This window comes from Lynx canadensis, chromosome C1 (assembly GCF_007474595.2).
Source record: "Lynx canadensis isolate LIC74 chromosome C1, mLynCan4.pri.v2, whole genome shotgun sequence".
NCBI lineage: Eukaryota > Metazoa > Chordata > Mammalia > Carnivora > Felidae > Lynx > Lynx canadensis.
In genome coordinates this window covers 5,215,961-5,237,663 of record NC_044310.1, presented here as the reverse complement: position 1 = coordinate 5,237,663, position 21,703 = coordinate 5,215,961, and the positions used below count along the sequence as shown (strand labels likewise).

The window sequence follows — 21,703 nt, the reverse complement described above, 5'->3', positions numbered from 1 at the left end:
ACCAGAGCTTGGGCTCCATAGTGCACGTTTGCTACGGTGGCGTACTGCTTCTTGGTACCTGAGTAACTAAGGTACCACTGATACGATCTACTGAGTCAGGCATGTATCTCCTGAGTCCTCCAAACCCTACAAAGCAGGAATCATCATGACTCCAGAGAGGTCTGGACCCTTGCCGAGTCACCTGACGCAGAAGCAGTAGTCAGGGTTCCAGTCGGCATGCCTGACTCCAAAGTCAACGCGTTCCTTTTTCCATTCTGCCATAGCCACTGTTTCTCGCAACTTAAACACACAGCCCAATTCCCTAAAAACTGAGACGCTGTCCCAAAGACAGAAGTAATTATCCACAAACCACAGGATGTCGGCAGCGTCAGTCAGGAAGAGCTCTGCCTCCGGAGACCACCTCCCTCTTTGTCTAGACCCCCCCCCCCCCCCGCCCCCGGCAACGTTGACTCCCTCGGTGCACAGACCGTGGATGGTGCCAACCAATGCCTATCAGCACAGCATCACGCATGTGGTACGTAAATGGCAAACCGTACTGGAACGCACAGCCTGGTGCACTGTATGCGACACTCCATTGGTCTGTTGCCTGTGCCTCCCACTGCCACACGAGCACTGTGGGGTGAGGCTCTCTGGTCGATTTTGTTCACCTCTCCAGTGCCTCCAACAGTGCCTGGCACGTACAAGCAGGAATATGTCAGTGAAGGGGCAGGCTGGTTGAATAAAGTACATCTGATTTGTGATCAACGCATCCGTCCACTATGAGCTTGAATACCTTCCAAAAATGTTTGGGTTTTATTTTTCAAGTGAAATTCCAAAATGGAAATAGGGCAGACTGCTTTGTATTATGAGCTTTACGTATTCCTGTTGGTGAAACTTTCTACAAAGGGAAGTTGTATGTTCAATCACTAATCATATAACTCAAGACGATTAATGTGGAGGCTGCAGAGACAGGGCCTTTGTGGGCAGCGGCAAATGCCGGGCAGCACCAGGGACGGAAGGAAGGTGCACGAGGAGTCAGGGAGAAAACCTGGTTCTCGTCTGTACTTTGCAACTTCCTCCCCTCAGTGACCTCTGCCAGGGTTACTCTTTTGCCGAACGCGGATTTTAAGTGTAGAATGAGAGGAAACAGCACATAACCTGCCTGCCCACAGACAGTTAGGGTCCCTGCTAACTATCTACTTCCTGCTTCAACTGCCACACTCTCCAAAGCTCTGCTCACAGGTAGGTGACCGTGCCACCTCCATATCCTGGCTCTCCTGCTACACTAGGGGCCCTGTGATGGTAGAGGGGACGTCTGTCTGGTTTACCATCTCGTTCTCAGGGTCTAGCATGATGTCTGACACAGCCAGGGATCCCTAAGCACTTGTTAAAATCATTTTATAAACACTATGGACAATTACCTTACAATTATATTACAAGATTAATACTAGACTCTGAATACTTCCCTTACATAATTCTGAAAACTGAGATGCAGACACAGGTATAATTTTTTTTTTAATCTGCAGACGTGGGGAGCACTTGGGTATCAGTTAATGATAAAAAAAACTGAAAGGACACTTGGGGCATCTGGGACGTGGCTCTGGCACTGACAGGGAGGGTACGCAGACCAGTAGACAGACAGATGTCTCATGAAAGCAATCATACCTGCCCTGGGGTATCTCACAGTCATACTAAACAACCACCTGCTTATTTTCATTTCCCCACAGGTTTTCCTACCGGAAAAAAAATGTCCTTTCTGACCAACGTGAATAACACTTACTGGGCAGTCATATTTCTTATCCTAATTATTACACTAGCTCCCTAGCACAAATTTGGTCTCATGAGTTAGGGCGGCATGGAGCCCACTTCTCTGCTTAGGTTTCCAGATCTGCTCCGCTGAGGGCCAAACCCAGACATACACCGATGCAGGAGGACCTTGGGACCTCTTCCTGCCACGGCTAGGTGCCCTCTATTACAGTATGAAGACATGCCAAAGTAAGTCTTACCGGCAGACCTACTGCTCCCAGTTTTGCGCTCATGTGCACAAAGCTGTACAACAAAACACAGAAGACAGAATTAATTTCTCAATCTCAGCAGGATCCTGAAGAGTTAAGTATAATTTCCGTGCTTCAAAAACAAAGACTTCACGGTCTTTGTGAAGAGCCTACGGCCCAGCTGAGAAACTTGCAGGTCAGTTTTAAATTTTAAACCAAAAAGTCAAGAGGCTCGGAGTATTTTAGGGGACAGGAATGGCGGGCCAGGTTGTTTCAGGTCCATTTCACAAGGTCCTGTCACATGGACGAGTGGCAGCCATCAAAGAGGCTTGAGTCAGCCGTGCTGGGCAGGAAAATAAAAACTAAAAAGCATCGAATTTTTAAAAAAATAAAGATTTGAGGGGCACCAGGGTGGCTCAGTGGGTTAAGCGTCTGACTCTTGATTTAGGCTCAAGTCATGATCTCGCGGTTCATGAGTTCAAGCCCCACATCAGGCTCTGTGCTGACAGTGCAGAGTCTGCTTGGGATCCTCTGTCTCCCTCTCTCTCTCTGCCCCTCCCACACACATACTCTCTCTCAAAATAAATAAACTTAAAAAAAAAAGATTTGATAAAATGGACACAAATAAGTGGAATTTGACAGCAGAAGCTGATACAAAAAGTTTTACACACTCAGTAAAGAGAACTTTAAAATTCAGAAGAGAAAAAAAAAAAAAAAACCCTTATCTCCCCATTACCTTACACATAGCCAAAATCTGTATTTTAACGTATTACCTTTCTTCTTCTTTTTCCTGTTTTACAATGTTTGTGTGTCTTTTGAACATGTTATGACCATATGGCATCAGCAATTTTGTATGCTGCTTTTTAAGTCTAATCTATTATCAATTTCTCATGTTATATAATCTTTGCAAAAATTTGTATTGACCAATAATACAACATGTCAAATATTCCAGAACTTTCTTAATGATGGGCATATAAGCTGCTCTAAGTCTGTCATTATGATTGAACAATGGTGCAAAAGATGTCTTTTCTTTGTAAAGCTTTTCTGTATTTAGGCATGTTCCCTTAGACTGTTCCCATAAGGGAATCATGAGGTCAAAGTGGTAGAAATCTTTTAAGGCTCTTGACGCGTACTGCCACACTGTATTCCAAAAGCACTTTAAAAACATTCTGTGCTTTATTCGGTTTATGTGTCAATTGATTCAAAGGGTGTCAGTGGGTGGAAGAATATTATTTGGTAAAAAAAAGTCCTTCTATAAAACACCAGCACTGATGGACTTACGTTCAAACTTTATGCCGACCGATGATGAAAGAAACCTTCTGGCTCCACGGGTTCACGAAGCTGGACCAGCTGGAGTCCAATATGACGTAATCTCCATTTTGGGTACGGAATCGAATGGGTGAGTGTTCAAAGGGAGGGTGGCCTGCATACTTCAAGACTAAATAAGAGAATACGACGAGATTAGAATTTATTTAATGCAGGTATTTATTGCAAATGGCTGTTCCCAGGCATTTAGTAAGGTTTTCAGAAATGTCCAAATAGAGAAGAAACTGTTTTGGGAGCTTCAACACACTGCTTACCTGTTGAAGGGTGAGCTGTAGTGATTAGACCTTAAGAGGAGCTCTAACATGAAACGAAATGGAGAGTCGGAGCAGATGAGCGGTTGCTCCTGTAAAGAAGCAGGCCCTCACCTTTTTGGTGTATGGCAACCATGAGAGAACGGTCTTCGGGGTGCACGTACGCCAAGATGGATGTCCCCAGCAGATCCTGAGGTAGGTAACCCAGCAGAGACACCGCTCTGGAGACACACACAGCACGGGCAGCATGTTACACACAGCAAGCAATTTTCATACTTTATACACTTTTAAAAATACTTTTTTACTTAATTCTAAATACGAAAGAAAAAACAGGTACGCGGAAGATGTCATTACCGCATTTATAAGAGCAAACCACCCGAGTGCCCACATTGGGGAAATGGTTACACAATCTAAGAAATGCTGGTCATCGGACAGAGTGCATCAAAATCACCCGCGGAACTTGCTACAAGACGATTCACAGGCTCACCACAGGCTAAGTCAGGGCTGCTGGGGTAAGACCAGGAATCCGCATTTTTAGCAAGTTCCTCGGGGGTCTCTGATGCCCCCCTACTTAAAAAAAGCTTACAAAGATCACACCATAATGCAGAAAAATGTTTATGATGTCAAATGAATGGGGGGGGCTACAAATTTACACAGCATGGTTAAGACTGTACATAAGCAATGTCGCCTAGAAGGTGATGACAGACAGACAACCGGCACGCAGAAACGTGGGCGGGATGCAGGTTCATGGGAAAGCTGTGAATTCAAAGTCTTCAGGATGACTTAGGAAGACCCGACCCCATAAATGTTTTCTGTGTGTACAAATGCACAAATACTTTCTCATGCAATAAATGTAAACCGTTAAATATCTCCAGCTAAATGTTCTTACTTTCTATAGATGACGTTATACGGAGTATTTCACTGTTATTGTTTAGTTTCAGGCTGTCTACTATTAAATAAGCCTATTTTCAGATGTTAAGATTTTTTAAAAATCAAAACGAATAACTATCATAACCGTGCCAGCTTTTCTGACTCTTTTGCTCTACACTTACGTGTGCCGTGGTGCACCGATCCCTAGATTTTCACATTTCGTGAATAAGTAAAATTTAAAAATAAATGTGGGGGAAAACAGAGGGTACTCATCAGGGGATAACAATGCTTCTTTTTCCAAATCAATTTATTTAAAAAACAATAATAAGGAACAACTACTATCTACTATCACTCTTCTTTAAGACTCTTTTAATACCAAAAAAGTAGAAAGGACGTAAGTTCAAAATAAGTAATAATGTTTTAAATTAAATAAACTTACCTTTACCAAAAAAAAAACAAACAAAACCTATTCTTATTTTTCCTTTGTTTCCCCCCTCACTTCAGACTAATAAACATTTCATCAAAGCCTGGTTGGGGAAGCCCTTGTCTGGTGGAAATCACTTTGGCACAGGAAGTAGGAGGCCAGAGTTTTGGTCCCATTTCAAACACATCACATACTATGTGGCCAGGTTCATTGTCCTCTTGTGTGAAATAGAACAATAATTAAGTCCTGACTTACCTAAAGCAGACTATTGTGAAATCAAACATAAATCTGAAATCAAATTTAAATCTGAGAAGTAGAATATGCAAACTACTTATATTAAAAATAAACTGCAAACTAACAGAAATCAAATGGGCAAATGGATAGATGTCTGTTACATAATGTAGAAGTATGTAAACATAATGTAAACATTCTCACATTTTTCTCTATTTTCCGAAACAAATGTCTTTCAGGCTTACCTTTCGTCTTACCTTTCAGGCTTACCTTTCGTACTTACCTTTCGTCTATTTCAAGAAAAACACACCCTGGGGTGTGTGTTGTGGTAAAAATTCTTTTATCCATCGGGATTCGAGGAGCTATGAAAAACAGAAAGACTCACCTAAAGGCAAATATCTAATTAGTCATTTACTTAACTAATCATTTACATTAAAAAGGAAACAATATCTCTATATGAAATGATAGAAATGTCACTTAGGGCGCCTGGCTTTCAAGTAGCCAAAGCTATGGTTAAATTATAATTTTCATTAACCCCATTTTAATTAAGTCAAAATGCAATGCCTAATAAAGTTAATTTCATTTTCTTTCTTTTTTTTTTTTTTTTAAGGCTTCCCAACCCAGTGCAGAGCCCAATGCAGGGCTCAAACTCACGACCCTGAGATCAAAACCTGAGCTGAGATCAAGAATCAGAAGCTTAACTGACTGAGCCACTCAGGTGCCCCTAAAGTTAATTTAATTTTTTATTTTTTTTTAATGTTTATTCATTTTTGAGAGACAGAGCATGAGTGGGGGAGGGGCAGAGAGCGAGGGAGACACAGAATCCGAAGCAGGCTCCAGGCTCTGAGCTGTCAGCCCAGACCCGACTCGGGGCTTAAACGCACAAACCGTGAGACCAGGATCTGAGCCCAAGTTGAATGCTCAACTGACTGAGCCACCCAGGCACCCTCCTAAAGTTAATTCCAAGTAATTTGTGTACAAGAAAAGCTTACTCACCACAAAGAATCCAACAGTCAAAGCAAGGGGAAATTAAAGGTCAGGACTAGAAAGCGTGGCTGTATTTGGTGGTTGTGTGTAACTGAGCACCCTGGATTCGGTGTCGGCGTGATTCGGAGATTTCAAATCTGTGTAATATAATTGGTGTGGCCAATTCTGCTGTCATTCATTTTGCAAGTGGAGTGATTTGAAATCACGCACAATTTCATTTGCAAGACACGAGAGGTGAACGGAGTCACCCACGAATACACAAACACACGCACACCCCTCAAACACCTATGGCTACCTCTGTGCGCTGCGTGTTACGAGCCATGCCCGTCCACGTCTGACTTCAGACAACCTTCCTTCCACCCTCCTCCTTCCACAGTAACTCAGGAGCCGCGGCAGGTGCCAACACCCACAGCCACAAGCCACCGCAGGGCTTTTTCAAGGTGAGGTGCCGTATTTACTGCAGCGACTGTGTATTTCTTAACCATTTAATGTGTAAAACCGTTACTGTTTTTATTAGATTCATGTCTTATTTTTAATGTGCAGTTTAGTGTTTTGAGTGTTGTGCCCCTAAAACCCATTTTTCCCATAAGCCCTGTGGTTTTGTGCGTGTGTGTTTGGGGTTTATTTTGCACAGGACAGTAATTTTTAAGGAAGCAGATGTCAGGTTACAGCAGAATGGACTATAATTGCAAATAATAAATGTAAGCTACTTCCGTACTAATGCATGAATTTAGAAATGTAGTTCTGCCATCAGAAGATATAAACTATAGTTTTTACTCAAGGGATTTCAAAACACTTAAAAAACACAAATTCGTTTTTGTGATGTTTCTGTGCCACACTTTCTATGCTATTTCACACAGGGCAGAAGCAAAAGGCCATAGGACAGTCCCCAGTACAGAAAGGGTCAGAGGATCACATATCTGTGGCCAAGTCTGTGCTTAGACCCTTGGGCCGTGCTGCTGCCTTGAAGGAGACAAGCACGCAAGAAGTCAAGGGTAGTAAATACACATCAGGGAAGATCTGCTATATGCTACAGATGCCCACAGAGTTCGGGGCCAAGCTGAAGCCTTGAGAGCTCTTTTCTGGTTCCACGGCTCAGTAAACAGGCTTTCACGTGTTCCCACCTGATGTGCTGACAGGTTATGTCTGATCTAAAAGCAGACACTCCGGACTCACCTTCATAACCAGAGCGAACTTTCTCCACCAGGATGAGACAGCACGACTCAGGTTCCCGCTGGGTAGAGACATGTACGCGCATCAAATAGGGAATAATCCGGAATGGGTAGTAACGCTTCTCTTGCTCTCTGACTTTGCCTCCACTGAAAAGAATAAAAATGATGAGTGCCTGTCCTCACGCATTCAATTAGCCCAACGTGAAACCAGGCAGGAGAAATGTCTTATTGGTAATTTCTGAGACAGACAGATCAAGTCTAAAATGTTTAAACGTGTTTATTTGAAAGAGAAGAGAAACATTAGTTTATATTTTCAATACCCAAAGGCAATTATACTTATTCATTATTCAGAGATAAAGAGGTCTTATGGAAAGCTGCCCGCCTGGGTGGCTCAGTGGGTTAAGCATCTGACTTTTGGTTTTAGCTCAGGTCATGATCTCGTGGTTTGTTGAGTTCGAGCGCCACATCAGGTTCTGCGCTGACAGTGTGGCACCTCTGTCTCTCTCTTCTCTCTCTGCCCCTCCCCAGCTCTCTTTCTCTCAAAATAAAATAAACTTATATAAAAAAAAAAGAGGCTTTATGGAGAACCAGCTTAGTGAGTTAAAACTGGAACCAGCCATCCTGCGACTTTCCTTCTGACCGCCAAACCCTAACTTCCCACTGTGACTTCTCGCTTCTTCCAAGAGGGACAGGTGTAACTACCTATCTTACCTCATGTGTCTAAACCAAGTACCACATGACAGAAAACGGGGCTCCTTGTGATCGTGCCCCCAAAGCCAGTTCTTCACCGTCCCTTCCTCTATCTCTCAGGGGACTGACTCAGTCTTACTGCTTTAGCCACACCTGATGGGCGCAGGGCCCTGTGTGCGGTTGAACACTCCTTACGTGCCTGCCTGAGCCGGAAAGCAGGGCTGCAACCTGCTGGCCAAGCCCCAACCCCCGCTGCGGGGCACCTCCCTGGGTCGGGGCGGCTCGACTCCAACACTGTCACCCTGTTTCACAGCTCCAGCTGCCCAGAGGACACTTCTCCTTGGATACGACGGTCCCCTTACTGTCCATGTGCCCACAACTGAATTCATACTCCCTTGTTTCTACCAGTCACATCCCCTCTCCCACCGTCGTTTACATAGGTGTCAAACAGTCTGTAGTGGCCTAGAAGCTCCACGTCCGTCCGTGGCCACGTGCACACGCACTCCCACCCCCACCTGGCTCATTCGCCTCTCTGCAGACTCCGGCACCTCCACCAGTGCCCCCACTCTCCACCACGAGCCTGCTTCCGCCACTGAGAAGAGGGTGGCCTTCCCCGGACCCTGAGCCACGAGCTGAGCCTGTGTCTCCCGCTCCCTCCGACTTCTGTGGGTGCGTCTCCCAGGCCCACCCCGCCATGGGGTTTGCGATGCCCTGTGTGCGCAGGCGACCCGAGTCCCTGTCTCTAGCCCGGAATTCTCCCGCAACTCCAGACTCACGGACCCACGCCTGCTCAACACCATGGGTAGATTCCCAACAGGTAAGGCGAACCTAACTTGTACTCTTGCCCTCTGCTCCAGGAAGCTGCCTTCCTGGTCTCCTTTGCCCCTGCACACGGTGACTGGAGCCAAAGACTCTTGCGCCACCTCGACTCAGCCTCTATTTCACACCCCAACCTCGTCCGTGGATAAACTCCAGTAACTCTCCCATACAAATCTATCCATGATATCCAAGACACTTCCGCATCCCCTCCCCCCGTGCACCTGCTGCCTGTCGCACCCACGCCATCCCCACCACAGCGCCCAACGCGGTCCTTTTTTAACACCAATTACCAATTACCATCCTTCTGGAAGATGAAACTGAGAATACCTAGAAGCCATGACAAGCCTAGCAACCTCCCCACCCCCCACCATGCAGAGTTGATCTCCGGATGGTGATGCCACTTCCCAGCACGAGGAGTGAAGGATCCTTGGAGAAACAACTGACTCCGTGTCTGAGGCAGGAAATGTCTGGGAAGAGGCTGGGTGGGACATCATCCCTGAAGCCAAGGAGGCTGTCACCGACCACAGGGGCGCCCTCACACGGCCCCAGAGCTAACGCGAAGGGGCTCCGGCTGGCCACAGACGGGACAATTTGAGCACCACAGACATTAATGGGAACCTTATCTTTTAGATCCCATTCTGAGATGCCAATGGAGGAAATGATGCACGACCTGAGATTCTGCTACAGAATCATGGGGAGGGCGGGCTGAGGAGCAGGTGGTGGCAGAGATGACAGACCACTGGCCGTGGGTTAAAGTTATCGAGGCGGAATGGTAAGTGCGTACCAGTCCACTGTCCTTTCTCCTCTACTTCCCTTTATTTTGCAAATTCCAAAACTAAAGTTTTCAAATAAATGATAGACCTGAACAAAACGTTTCCTTCAGAAGTCAAAGCTCCCTGTTTCTTCCTGTCCTTCCTGTTCACCCCCTCCTGTGCTCCAGCAGCATTAGCTTCCTTGTCACTCCGCCCACAGGCCAAGCATGCTCCGCCCCAGGGCCTTTGCACTTATCTGGAACACTCTTCTCTCAGAGAGGTGTGGCTCACTCTCTCACCTCCTTCAGGCTCTGGCTCCAATCAGGCTTCTTGTTAGAGAAGGTTCCTTGACCCCCCTGAGAACACTAGTAATCTCTGCACTGCCCAGAATTCCCTTACTCTCTTGCACTGTTCTACACGAAACTTACCGCCAGCTGACACATACACAGGCACCTGTTCATTATTGGTCCCCCTACACACAGAACGTAAGGTCCATGAGGGCAAGAACTTTGTACCTGTAGCCTCGCCTGGCTCAGAGAAGGCACACGGGTATGTTTACTAACAAAACAAACACAAACAGCACTTACTACGTGGTAAGCACTGTTCTAAGCTCTTCATAAGAACTCCTGTAAAGGACTGAATGAACCAACACAGCCCTCCCTCCTGCACACCTTCCCCAGGGTATCGCTCCCCCAAGCACCGGAATACCATTAGCTCAAGTTCCCCCAACCCCACGGAGCGGCCGACTAATCCATTACAAGGCGTGTTCTCTTTAGTTTTCCACACGTCTGGAGCATTTAGGAACTTTAGTACTAATACTGGGAATCATAACATTTTGAAACACGTTTTCTTTTTATTGACAAAGTAACAGGAACAAATTATAGTAAAAGTCACCAATGACTCCTACCAGAAATCAACTACTATTAAAATTTTGGTCCGTTTTCTTCTGGTTCACTATGTCTGGACCTTTTAAATCCTTCCCTTGAACAGATCTATCTTACTTCCTTTAAAGTTATTGAAAATTTCAAAAATTCGGGGCGCTGACTGGCTCAGTCGGTAGAGCATGTGACTCCTGATCCCAGGGTTGTGAGTTCAAGCCCCACATGAGGCATAGAAATTTCAAAAATTAATTTTAAATGTGACCAAAGGACAAAAAGCAAAAAAAAAAAAAAAAAAAAAAAAAAAAACCAAAACCAAAAAACAAAAGAACCTAAAACAATGGCCATTTGACAGTTAACTTACCATCCAGTGGTTGAGAGAGAGAGAGTGAGAGAGAGAGAGAGAGAGAGAGAGAGAGACAATGCCCCTCCCTGCATTACTGGCTAACAAGAATCTCTTTGCCCTTTTTCCTGATTGCATTTTTATGTAGGTAGGCATTTTGTGAATGTATGTCTCTTCCCAATCAAAATACAAACTTCTTGGGGTGCCTGGATAGCTCAGCTGGTTAAGCATCTGACTCTTGATTTTGGCTCCGGTCATGATCTCAGGGTTGTGAGATCGAGCCCCGTGTTGAGTTCTGTGCTCGGCATGGAGCCTGCTGAGTTAGGATTCTCTCTCTCCCTCTCCTCCACTTGCTCTCTCTCTCTCACACTAAAAAAATAAACAATATACAAACTTCTGATGGCAAGATCGGAGTCCTAGATGAATCCGGAAGAATCTAAAAAGTACCAAATAAAATCAGAACATAGCCCACCATTCCCGGCCCCCACAAGCCCCAAGACTTACCGGATCCTGCAGAAAAAGGATTTCACTGGAGCGAATTCGTACTGAGATGCTGCGGGAAATAAAGACAAAGTGTTACTCACCCCCTCCCAGAGCAACAGGGTAGAGCAGCCCCTCCTCGGTGAGACAAACTTGAACTATCCCCAGACAATAAACAATTCTTTCAAAGGAGATACTCTTGGGGCTCCTGGTGGCTCGGTTGATTGAGTGTCCGACTTCGGCTGAGGTTGTGATTTCAGAGTTTGTGAGTTCGAGCCCCGCATCCGGCTCACTGCTCTCAGTGCAGAGCCTGCTTTGGATCCTCTGTCCCCCTCTCCCTCTGCCCCTCCCATGTTCACGCACGCTCTTTCCCTCTCTCAAAAATAAATAAACATTATAAAAAAAAACAAAGGAGGAGATACTCTTGAGATGTAGTCACATCCAGGATCTTCCAGGGGCTTTCCTATTCTAGCAGTGGCTCTCAGACTGAGGGCACTGGACTGAGGTCTGTCCCTTACTGCTTCCCGTGGTGCATCCTCTATCGCTGAAACTGCCCGTGCTCATCTCTCCGATATCACTGCAATAATCCGGTGACACATTTACTTTGGTGATAAAACTCTATTTCACTGTAATAGTCTGGACACACCTCACGGATTGTCGACGTCGACAACTTACGGCAATTAGGTGTATGACACATACATGTCTTTCACTTGTTTCTTGCCTGGAATAAAGTCCCCAAAGTCGGGGCCCTGGGCCAAGTGGTACGATCATCTGCCTCTCACTGTGTACTGTCCCACTGATCTACACAAGTTGGTCCAGTGTCTCTAAGGGCATTTTCTCACAATCCTCACGCCTGCCAATGATCACACCAATTTTATTGCTCTCTGCATGAATTTTATTGGTTTGTGAAGTGGTAGTGCAGCAGCGTCTAAGTTTGCCTCGATCGAGGGGCTGAACCTTCTCCCCGGTGTTTGCTGACTACGTCTCCTCTGCTTACAGCTCCTTGAATTTATCTTTTGGACATTCGCTCACTGGGGTGAAAAGTCCTTACTCAGAGGAACAGAGGAAATGCTTAAAACCAAGATGTTTTAAAAAGATACACTGAAGGAGCACACACAGTGAGAGCTCTAAAGAACCAAAATACTGGGACTCCTGGGTGGCTCCGTCGGTTGAGCATTCGACTCTTGATTTAGGCTCAGGTTGTGATCCCGGGGTCGCGGGTTCGAGCCCTGCGCTGGGCTCCGTGCTGAGTGTAGAGCCTGCTTAGGATTCTCTCTCTTTCCCTCTTCCTCTTCTCCCCTTGTGCTCCTTCTCTCTTCTCTAAAAAAGAGAGGGAGAGGAAACCAAAATACTGAAAATGGTCCAGATCTTTGCACTTCTGAGCAGAAGAATATAGAAAGAGTCAGAAAATGGGCTTTTGAATGATCAATGAAAATGTACTTGATTAAAAATACACACACACACACACACACACACACACAAACTCCTTTTAAAAAGGCACAGATGAGGGGCGCCTGGGTGGCGCAGCCGGTTAAGCGTCTGACTTCAGCCAGGTCACGATCTCGCGGTCCGTGAGTTCGAGCCCCGCGTCGGGCTGTGGGCTGATGGCTCGAAGCCTGGAGCCTGTTTCCGATTCTGTGTCTCCCTCTCTCTCTGCCCCTCCCCCGTTCATGCTCTCTCTCTGTCTCAAAAATAAATAAAAAACGTTGAAAAAAAATTTTTAAAAATAAATAAAAAGGCACAGATGAGGGGCGCCTGGGTGGCTCAGTCGGTTAAGTGTCCGACTTCAGCTCAGGTCATGATCTTACACTCTGTGCGTTCAAGCCCCGTGTCGGGCTCTGTGCTGACAGCTCGGAGCCTGGAGCCTGCTTCGGATTCTGTGACTCCTCTCTCTGCCCCTCTGCCTCTCACTCTGTCTCTCTTTCAAAAATAAATAAACATTAAAAAAAATTAAAAAATAAAAAAATAAAAAGGCACGGATGATCAAAGTATTAGAATTCAGAAAACTATGAAAGTTCCAGTCCCAGAATTCTGAAACCAGAACACTGTTCTCACAGCACATCTGTGAGAAAGAACGAGAGGGGGAGCTGACCGGGTAGGCTTACTGAATTAATTCCTCTGAGACATGTTAACGGTCCTACCACAGAAACTACCTCAGCAAAGGCTCGGGTGAACTTATGGAGAAATTACAGCAAGATAAGCATGTTTCAAAAGTATCCTCAATTTTTTTGAGATGATTTCTATGAACAGGACTCATTCCTTAATGCCACTTTCGAATGCCCATTTTTGTGTGATTACAGATCTCATTTTATTTTTAATGTTTTATTTATTTGACAGAGATGGAGTGCAAGCGGGTGGGGGGGCAGAGAGAGGGGGGGGTGGAGAGAGAGAGAGAGAGAGAGAGAGAGAGAGAGAAGCCCAAGCAGACTCCACACTGTCAGCCTGGAGCCTGATGTGGGGGCTCAATCTTACGACCATGACCTGGACCAAAATCAGGAGTTGGGACACTTGACTGAGCCACCTAGGCACACCCCCAGAACTCCTGTTTTAAAGTTACATGGGGCACCTGGGTGGCTCAGTCGGTTAAGCGTCCGACTTCAGCTCAGGTCACGATCTCGCGGTCCGTGAGTTCAAGCCACGCGTCAGGCTCTGGGCTGACGGCTCAGAGCCTGGAGCCTGCTTCGGATTCTGTGTCTCCCTCTCTCTCTGCCCCTCCCTGGTTCATGCTCTGTCTCTCTCTGTCTCAAAAATAAATAAACGTTAAAAAAAACTTTTTTTAAATAAATAAATAAATAAATAAATAAATAAATAAATAAATAAATAAAGTTACAGCCACAGGGACTCGGCAGTCAGGAGGGGCAGTGGTTCAGAGCACGGACTCTGGATTCACACCGCCAAGGAGAAACGTGGCCCCATGCTTACTGGCAGGGTGACCTCAGGTGAGTCACTTAGCTCTGTGCCTCAATGACCATAGTGGCCAAGAAGGGGAACAGCTCCCGGCGTCAGGGGATAGAACTGACCGCAGGCCACAGCTGCTGTCCCCGGGGTCCTGTATCCAATGTCCGCTCCCAGCCAGCACCTGCACACAGAGCGAGACCGAGGCAGGACCAGTCCACGGAGACGCACGGCTCCTCCGGCGTGTGCCTGTGGCCTGGACTTGCCTTTGACTGCCTGGCCAAGCCTCCTCCTCCCCAGTCCTTGTTCCCGCTCTTTCCACGGGTGTCAGAGGAGCGCTGTGGGCTGAGGGCAGCGCTCCCCTCCTCCCACGCCCTCCCCCAGCGAGTCTCTTACACAGCTGACCCCGCCCTGACGTTTGCTTTCCAGCAGACCCAAACTAACACGGTTAGCTTACCTGTCAATGAGGACAGTGACCGTGTCTACACCTCATAAGGTTTTTGTGGAGATTAAATTAGTTAACCCACTGAAACATGAAGAAGAGTCCCTTTCCATAGATGGTAGCAATGAGGATGATCCCCTCATGCTGGGGAACATTCCAAATACCTGCTGCCTTCCCCACCATGGGCGAGCTCGTGTCTCCCGGCAGCCCTGTGTCAGTTAACAGGCTGCCAGGAAACTAGCATTTCACGGGGAGAAGCTAGCCGGCCACCACAGTTCACAAAGGGACAGGACTCAATTTAAAGCTCAGACCTCTAATTCTTTGCTTAAAATTCTTTACACACGGGAAATACTGGAACTCTACCAGAGGGCAGATTTGTTTGCACTACGTATATGGAACACCAGGCACCTGAACGTAACTGCATTCTCTAGGGGTCACGTAGGACACAGAGCTCCACTGTAGGATCTCAGGTAGTAGATGTGAGCCCGTTATCACTTCCACACCTCGGCTGTCACGGTGAATTCTTGCTCTTGGAAGCGTGCGCTGAAGGGACAGCGGTCAGAGCCTTCTGTGAGGGCCGCGCGACAAACCAAAGTGGGTATGTGCTCAGAGGCCAGGCCAAAAGCGGACGACGGCTGAGTTGATAGCTTCCTCTGTCCCCTTAACGTTCCAGGAGATCAGAGGGGACAGGAGGCGGCAACACAGGCCCAGCCCAGAAATGGCTCAAGAAGGGTTGGAATCGCTTGGGCGTGTGAGGCAAAGCACCGTGTGGCTAGTCACTGAGATGGGCACCGTCTCTCCATGGAGGAAGCCAACTTTTAGATCCAAAAGACGATTTCAGGGCATATTTACGTTTTCACACGGAGGGGAAATATCACAGCAGCAAGTATTATGCAAAGATAACATGGTTGAAAAGCACAGAGACTGGAGAGGCCAGTTGGAGGAGCGGCATCGGGTAAGTGGGAGGACTGGCACACAGTGCCCTACACCTGCTCTGTTCACAGCTGTGTGTCAACACCCTGCATCCTCCAGGCCCACAGTGTTTGTTGAATACATGTTCGCGGAGTGGGTGAATGACCACTAAAAGCAGAGAAACAAAGGTGGACAATTAAAGGTTGAAAATACGTGTTCACGAAAGAGGAACAGAAATGAAGTCCACATTTTCGAGTGACAGGAAATGAGGAAGACAGGTGTGCGTCCTGAAGCTTATACAAACTGTACACAAAAGATGGGGCAAAGGTCTGTCACTGGAAAAAGGAGCCTGTAAGTGCAAGACTGTTCTCCACTAGACCACGTATGCACTAAAAAATCGGAATGGGCACAGAGTCCTAGATTTGCAAGATGAGAACGTTCTGGACGTGTGTTTCACAACCATGCCAACGTACCTAATGCTATGAAACTGCACACTTAAAAATGGTAAGATGGTAAATTTTGCTATTTTTTTTTACCATGATAAATCAGATTTAAATAAAAAAAATGGAGAAAAAGGCTTGGAATCAAGAGGAAAAAGTTGATCTATATACCACGCTCTTTGAGATACACTAACAAAGGATATGAAATAAGTAATAACGGGTGGCTGTAAAAAGAAGTAACGACTTATTTTAAAAAGCACACAGGACTGAATGCCACAGAGGAAACTGTGAACAGGCATCCCAGGTTCAGGCAAATAAGCATTTCAGAAGGAAAACAAAGCAATGAGATTTGTGAACTTTTAGGGGGAAGCAAAACTAGAATGGGAGCCGACCATGAGAAGTTTATCTCCAAACAAAGCAAAGAAATAATGAAGTCAATTTAAGAGAAAAAAACATTTAATTTTATTAACTTAGAGGGAACAGAGTCTTCATAACAATTAACCTGCTATTGAGTTACACAGGCTATCACACCATGTGTATGATATATAACCTACGTAGTTAATCAACTTGACGAAATGACAGCGTATTGATTGGAACTTTTTGTCACGAGAAGCATTTAAAGTGCTGTTTTCGTCACATTGACTTTTTATTTACTTTTTAATTTTTTTTTAAGTTTTACTTATTTTTAGTAATCCCTATGCTTAACGTGGGCCTTGAACTCACGACCCTGAGATTAAGAGTTGTGTGCTCCTCTGACAGAGTCAGCCAGGCACTCCACATTCTGACTTTTTAAAATAAAGAGGTAAGAAAAACCATACAGTTTGCAGATTCAAAATAATGTGTCAATTTTGGTCCTATCTCTCAAAGAATGAAACTGATCTTTACGAGGCAAGATAAATATCTGAGCATCGGTCCCGTTACCTCTTTGGGTCCAGCTGTTCCAGAAGGGAAGCTGAGCGTGGACAGTGTGTGCACAGAACACCCTCACATCTTGAGGGGCGAGCAGTTCAACAAAGTGCGAGGACTCCAAGAAATCCTTCTTACAGTTCAGGATCGAAGTGGCCTGTTCAGAAACGTGCACTAACCTTCCAGACAGAAATGAAAACACCGCCACAAAGGTATCCTATAAAAAACATTGGAGATGAATGCCAACACTGAGATCCTTACAGCAATATTCCCTGAAAGCTAAACTTCTAGACTTCTAACGTGATCAAAAGCTTAAAACACGCACACATGTCCCACAATGGCCATGTAATTCTCCAATATACAGCTTAGCCATCACCGTAGAACCTGCATTTTACCTCCTGAAGGTCTGATTTCTATACCAAAGGATACACCAGCTCCTCCTATATCTACTAAGCGTGCATGTGGCGCGTCTGCTTCTGACTCCTTCTCGTTTGCAAACCAGGGGGACTCTAGGCTTTAGGACCAGGCTCGAGATTCCCCTCCCTCGAGACACCGTCAGTAGAGAAGAGTAACTTCTCTGATTTGTCCCATCGGACATCTGGAACATTTATAACGGGCCACGGTTTGTGTCTGCAATTCTAGCACCAGCATGCCTTCCTGTCTGGCTTTATTTTGGAGATCTTAAAGGGGAAATGTTTTCTTAAACTTTTCAGTGTGTCTCACATCTCGGCCACACCCGCAGCAGTACCATAAACACCTCGGTCAGTGAAACAAAAGCTACTGTGGTTTTAGCACAGCTCATGTTCTGACAGGACAAAATCGTTACGTTACAATCGCGCTGAAGTCTAAACATGACTTGAATTAAAAATTAAGTAATCTCCATCGCGTCAGTAAAGAATGCGGTTGAATTACTCAGTCAACATGAAGAGATTCAAAACAGATACACTAAATGTCTCTTCCAAACGTTACCCAAAAAATGACAGCATCTCAACTGACCTGTTCTATAAAATCCAGCTGTTACAACTTAACGTAGTAGGTATTGGAACTAAGAATGTTATAAATACAAATTAACAATTCGGGGCTTAGAATAAAATGAGGGCAACCGCTCTGCAGTTTATTTTTTTCCTCTTAATTCCAGAAAACTCAGGGAAGCTCAGGATGTTGGGGCACCTGAGAACCAAAGCACAGAGAACCACCGCTCGCGTGCTGCCTCCTGGTTTTAGGTCCATGCTCTGGCGAGGGCCATATACTACACAACACCTCCATGGTAATCTGCTTTCTACCCTCAAATTGTGGTTTCTGCAACTCCAAATTATTAGGTTTAAAAATCTACATCTAGATAAAGTCGTTAGGAAAAATCACCCTGGTTGATACGGCAAAACTTGAGAATCCTTAGTGTGTTTTTGGAAGCGTGTTCTGAAGCAACCGTGCTCAGTTCCTCAAGACTGTACGTGGTCACATCTGCTCGAGGTGCTCCATCTGGACGGAGAATCTGGAAAAACTCACTGTTTGCTAAGAAACACAAGAAAATAAAGAGGCAGTCCAGTGACAACAGTATCTTCAGGAAGGAAGTTTCACTACCGTTCAAGTTGGCTCGTTTTTCAGGATGAGGACACCTCAGCATGTTTTCCTCAAAACCACAGCATCATCTGCACCTAAAATACTGACAGTTGTACAAACCTAAGCCTTGGAGTTTCAGGATTTTTTTGATGTTCCACATTGCGAGGAGCAGGACCCACTGAAGGTACTAAAACCAAAAATTTCGAACACATACATGTGACGTGTTTATGGCAGAAACATTACTTCAGTACTCAAGAACTGTGTGTCCTACACAAAGTCGCAGAGATTTATGCTAATGAAAATGTGTACTTTATGAAATCCCTGCAAACGAAAAGTCAGAGATAAAAAGGAAAAGGTGTTTGTGATTGTTCATTTTTAATTTGGTAGATTCCTGATATATCGTGAAGGCACCGGAACAGTATGTGGATGACAGCGAATGGGGAATTGCATTTTCTCAAATGTATTTTTTCCCCAATAACCTTAGAAGACAATGATTTTTTTTTAAATGTTTCACAGAAAGTAGTTTTAACTTTTATTTATTATTGAGAGACAGAAAGAGAGCATGAGCATGGGAGGGGCAGAAAGGGGAGGAGACACAGAATCTGAAGCAGGCTCCAGGCTCCGAGCTATCAGCACAGACAGAGCCTGATGCGGGGCTCAAACCCACAAACCGCGAGAGCATGATCTGAGCCGAAGTCAGATGCTGGACCGACGGAGCCACCCAGACACCCCAGAAGACAATGATTCTTTAAAAAGTGAGTCTTCAGGGGCGCCTGGGTGGCTCAGTCAGTTCAGCGTCCGACTTCGGCTCAAGTCATGGTTTCACGGTTTGAGGGTTCGAGCCCCACATCAGGCTCTGTGCTGACAGCTCGGAGGCTGGAGCTGGCTTCCGATTCTGTGTGTCTCCCTCTCTGCCCCTCCCCTGCTCATGCTCTGTCTCTCTCATTCTCTCAAAAATAAATTAACATTAGGGGCGCCTGGGTGGCGCAGTCGGTTAAGCGTCCGACTTCAGCCAGGTCACGATCTCGCGGTCCGTGAGTTCGAGCCCCGCGTCAGGCTCTGGGCTGATGGCTCAGGGCCTGGAGCCTGTTTCCGATTCTGTGTCTCCCTCTCTCTCTGCCCCTCCCCCGTTCATGCTCTGTCTCTCTCTGTCCCCAAAAAATAAATAAACGTTGAAAAAAAAAAATTAAAAAAAAAAATAAATTAATTAACATTAAAAAACATCTTTTTTAAAGTGAGTCTTTAAAATGTGCCCAAGTGTACTCTCCTGCAGCAAATCACAAAATATGGCACGGGCACTAAACAGCAGTTCCTAAACCATTACACAAAAAAGGTTCCTTCTCCTGATGTTCCTAATTTGTACACCTACCACGCTACTAGAATCAGTGTAGACTTCCTCCTCACCCATCCAGCACCATAAAAAGCTCAAAACGTTTCAGGGACTAGAACCACACTGACAACTCTTCCTGCTCGGCTGAGGTTTATGAGCAAAATGATGTACTTGCACCACTGGACTTTCCCTCCGGCTCGTTTTACCTTGCACACTGTGTACCCAACGAAGGGCATAGTTGAGGGCGTCTAGAGTGCTCGGCTTATTGGGTCTCTCTGATGGGAAATATTTTTTCATTTCTTTTTTTTTTTTTTTTTTTTTAATTTTTTTTTTTTCAACGTTTATTTTTTTTGGGACAGAGAGAGACAGAGCATGAACGGGGGAGGGGCAGAGAGAGAGGGAGACACAGAATCGGAAACAGGCTCCAGGCTCCGAGCCATCAGCCCAGAGCCCGACGCGGGGCTCGAACTCACGGAATATTTTTTCATTTCTTGGACAACCATTATAAGCTCTTCGGAAACTCTGCTTCGATCTTGCCGTTCACTGGAAGATTAAAAAACAAAACTCAACTCACGCTTTGGATGACAAGAACAGCCAAAGTTGGTCCACTGCAGGGCATGCGAGGTGCCCAGCAACTTTCTAAGTGCTCACCACGGATCAACTCATTTAGCTCATGGGTCTGTTTCTGGTTTGACAGGTGTGGGATCCCAGCCCAAGAAACAAGGGGTGGTCATCAAACATTCTCTGTTCTTTCTCATTCCCACTTGAGCCCCCACTCCAGCTAAATCCTTAACCACTCCTTCCGTACGTGTGGTTCTCTTCGGGAATTCTTCAGTTTCCCTACGTATTTCATCCGGAGTCGTCCAGTATCCCCCTAAACCTTCTCCTAGGCTCACAAACAAAGGAATACAAGGGTTTCAGCCCTCCTTCCCCGAGGAACAACGACGCAAGAATCACGGTGTGTCACCTGTTGCTGCTCTTCGCGCGTGGGCTCTGCAGGTGGTACTTCTGGCTCCACATCTCCTCGTGTCCTTTCCCCAGGGCCTCAGGGTCGCAGGCCCGTGGTCCTTCAAGTTCCGGAGGCCCGGGCTCCCTGGAGTCCAGAGACTTAGGCTGGACCTTTCCAGATCTTCACAGGGGTCCATCTTTTGCGGGGCAGCCCTCAGTCCGTTGCCTGCCGCTCACTCTGCGGGCAGCGGCAGACCTGGATTCCCCATCTCGGCGCGTGCGGTCGCCGCAGGGAAAGCTCCAAGTCACCGGGAGCCGACGGCCACCGACCCCCGCTCACCTGGAGGAAGTCTTCTCTGCGGGGTCTCCATGCAGTCTCCGACGGCCCCGCTCCAGGAGGCAGCCTGGGGGCGACACAGGGCACGAGTGTCTAGGGAAACGGGCGGCCTGCTGCGGGAGCCGGACTGCGAGCCGGCCCCTCGGCGCCGACGGCTCCGCAGAAACCGGACCCGGGCAGGGAAACTTCCCGCGCAAAGTTGCGGACCCCCAGGTTCCCGGCCCGGCACCGCCCGGCCGCCGGCCCAACGGCACAGGGCGGCCTCGGGGGAGACCTCCCGGCCCCGGCAGAGCACTCACCTGCTGCCGCAGCCACTGCCGCCACCGCTCCCCGGCGCGGGGCCGGGCCGCGAACCGTCCCGAGGCCCGCCGCGTGCCGGGTGGCCGCCGGCGCCGCGCCCCCTGCGCGCCACGTGACGCGGCCCCGCCCCCCAGCCGCGCGATTGGCCGCCGCGGCCAGCTGTGCGGGCCTCCATTGGCCCGGGGGCGGGGCCTCGGCCGGGGCGCCCCGGTTACATAACCCGAAGCGAGTGGGCGGGGAAAAGGCGCCGTCGCCCTTTACGTAACGCCGGTGTTCGGGTGGTGGGCGGTGCGCGGCCAATCCGGAAGGCGGGCGCGTAGGCAGCGGGGGAGGGGCCCTCAGAGGGTGGAGCCCGGGCCGGGAGAGTCGAGCGCTCCGCCCCTTTCACAGCACCGGGGCGGGGAGGTGGGGTGGGAGGGAAAGAACAGCGGGGCGGC

General features: G+C 47.1%; 1 protein-coding gene across 1 annotated transcript in view; it reads right to left on the bottom strand.

The window, feature by feature from the left end:
- The window catches only part of PER3 (period circadian regulator 3), a 59,537-nt gene extending 38,096 nt beyond the window's left edge, over window positions 1–21,441 (bottom strand). The window contains 12 exon segments of the mRNA XM_032594562.1: window positions 3,255–3,411; window positions 3,665–3,771; window positions 5,359–5,437; window positions 7,239–7,381; window positions 11,221–11,269; window positions 16,807–17,008; window positions 18,188–18,303; window positions 19,888–19,978; window positions 20,170–20,224; window positions 20,649–20,810; window positions 20,970–21,059; window positions 21,266–21,441. Of these exon segments, the coding sequence (XP_032450453.1) occupies window positions 3,255–3,411; window positions 3,665–3,771; window positions 5,359–5,437; window positions 7,239–7,381; window positions 11,221–11,269; window positions 16,807–17,008; window positions 18,188–18,303; window positions 19,888–19,978; window positions 20,170–20,224; window positions 20,649–20,810; window positions 20,970–21,059; window positions 21,266–21,441 (1,427 nt within the window).
- Between the last annotated feature and the right edge of the window lie 262 nt (window positions 21,442–21,703).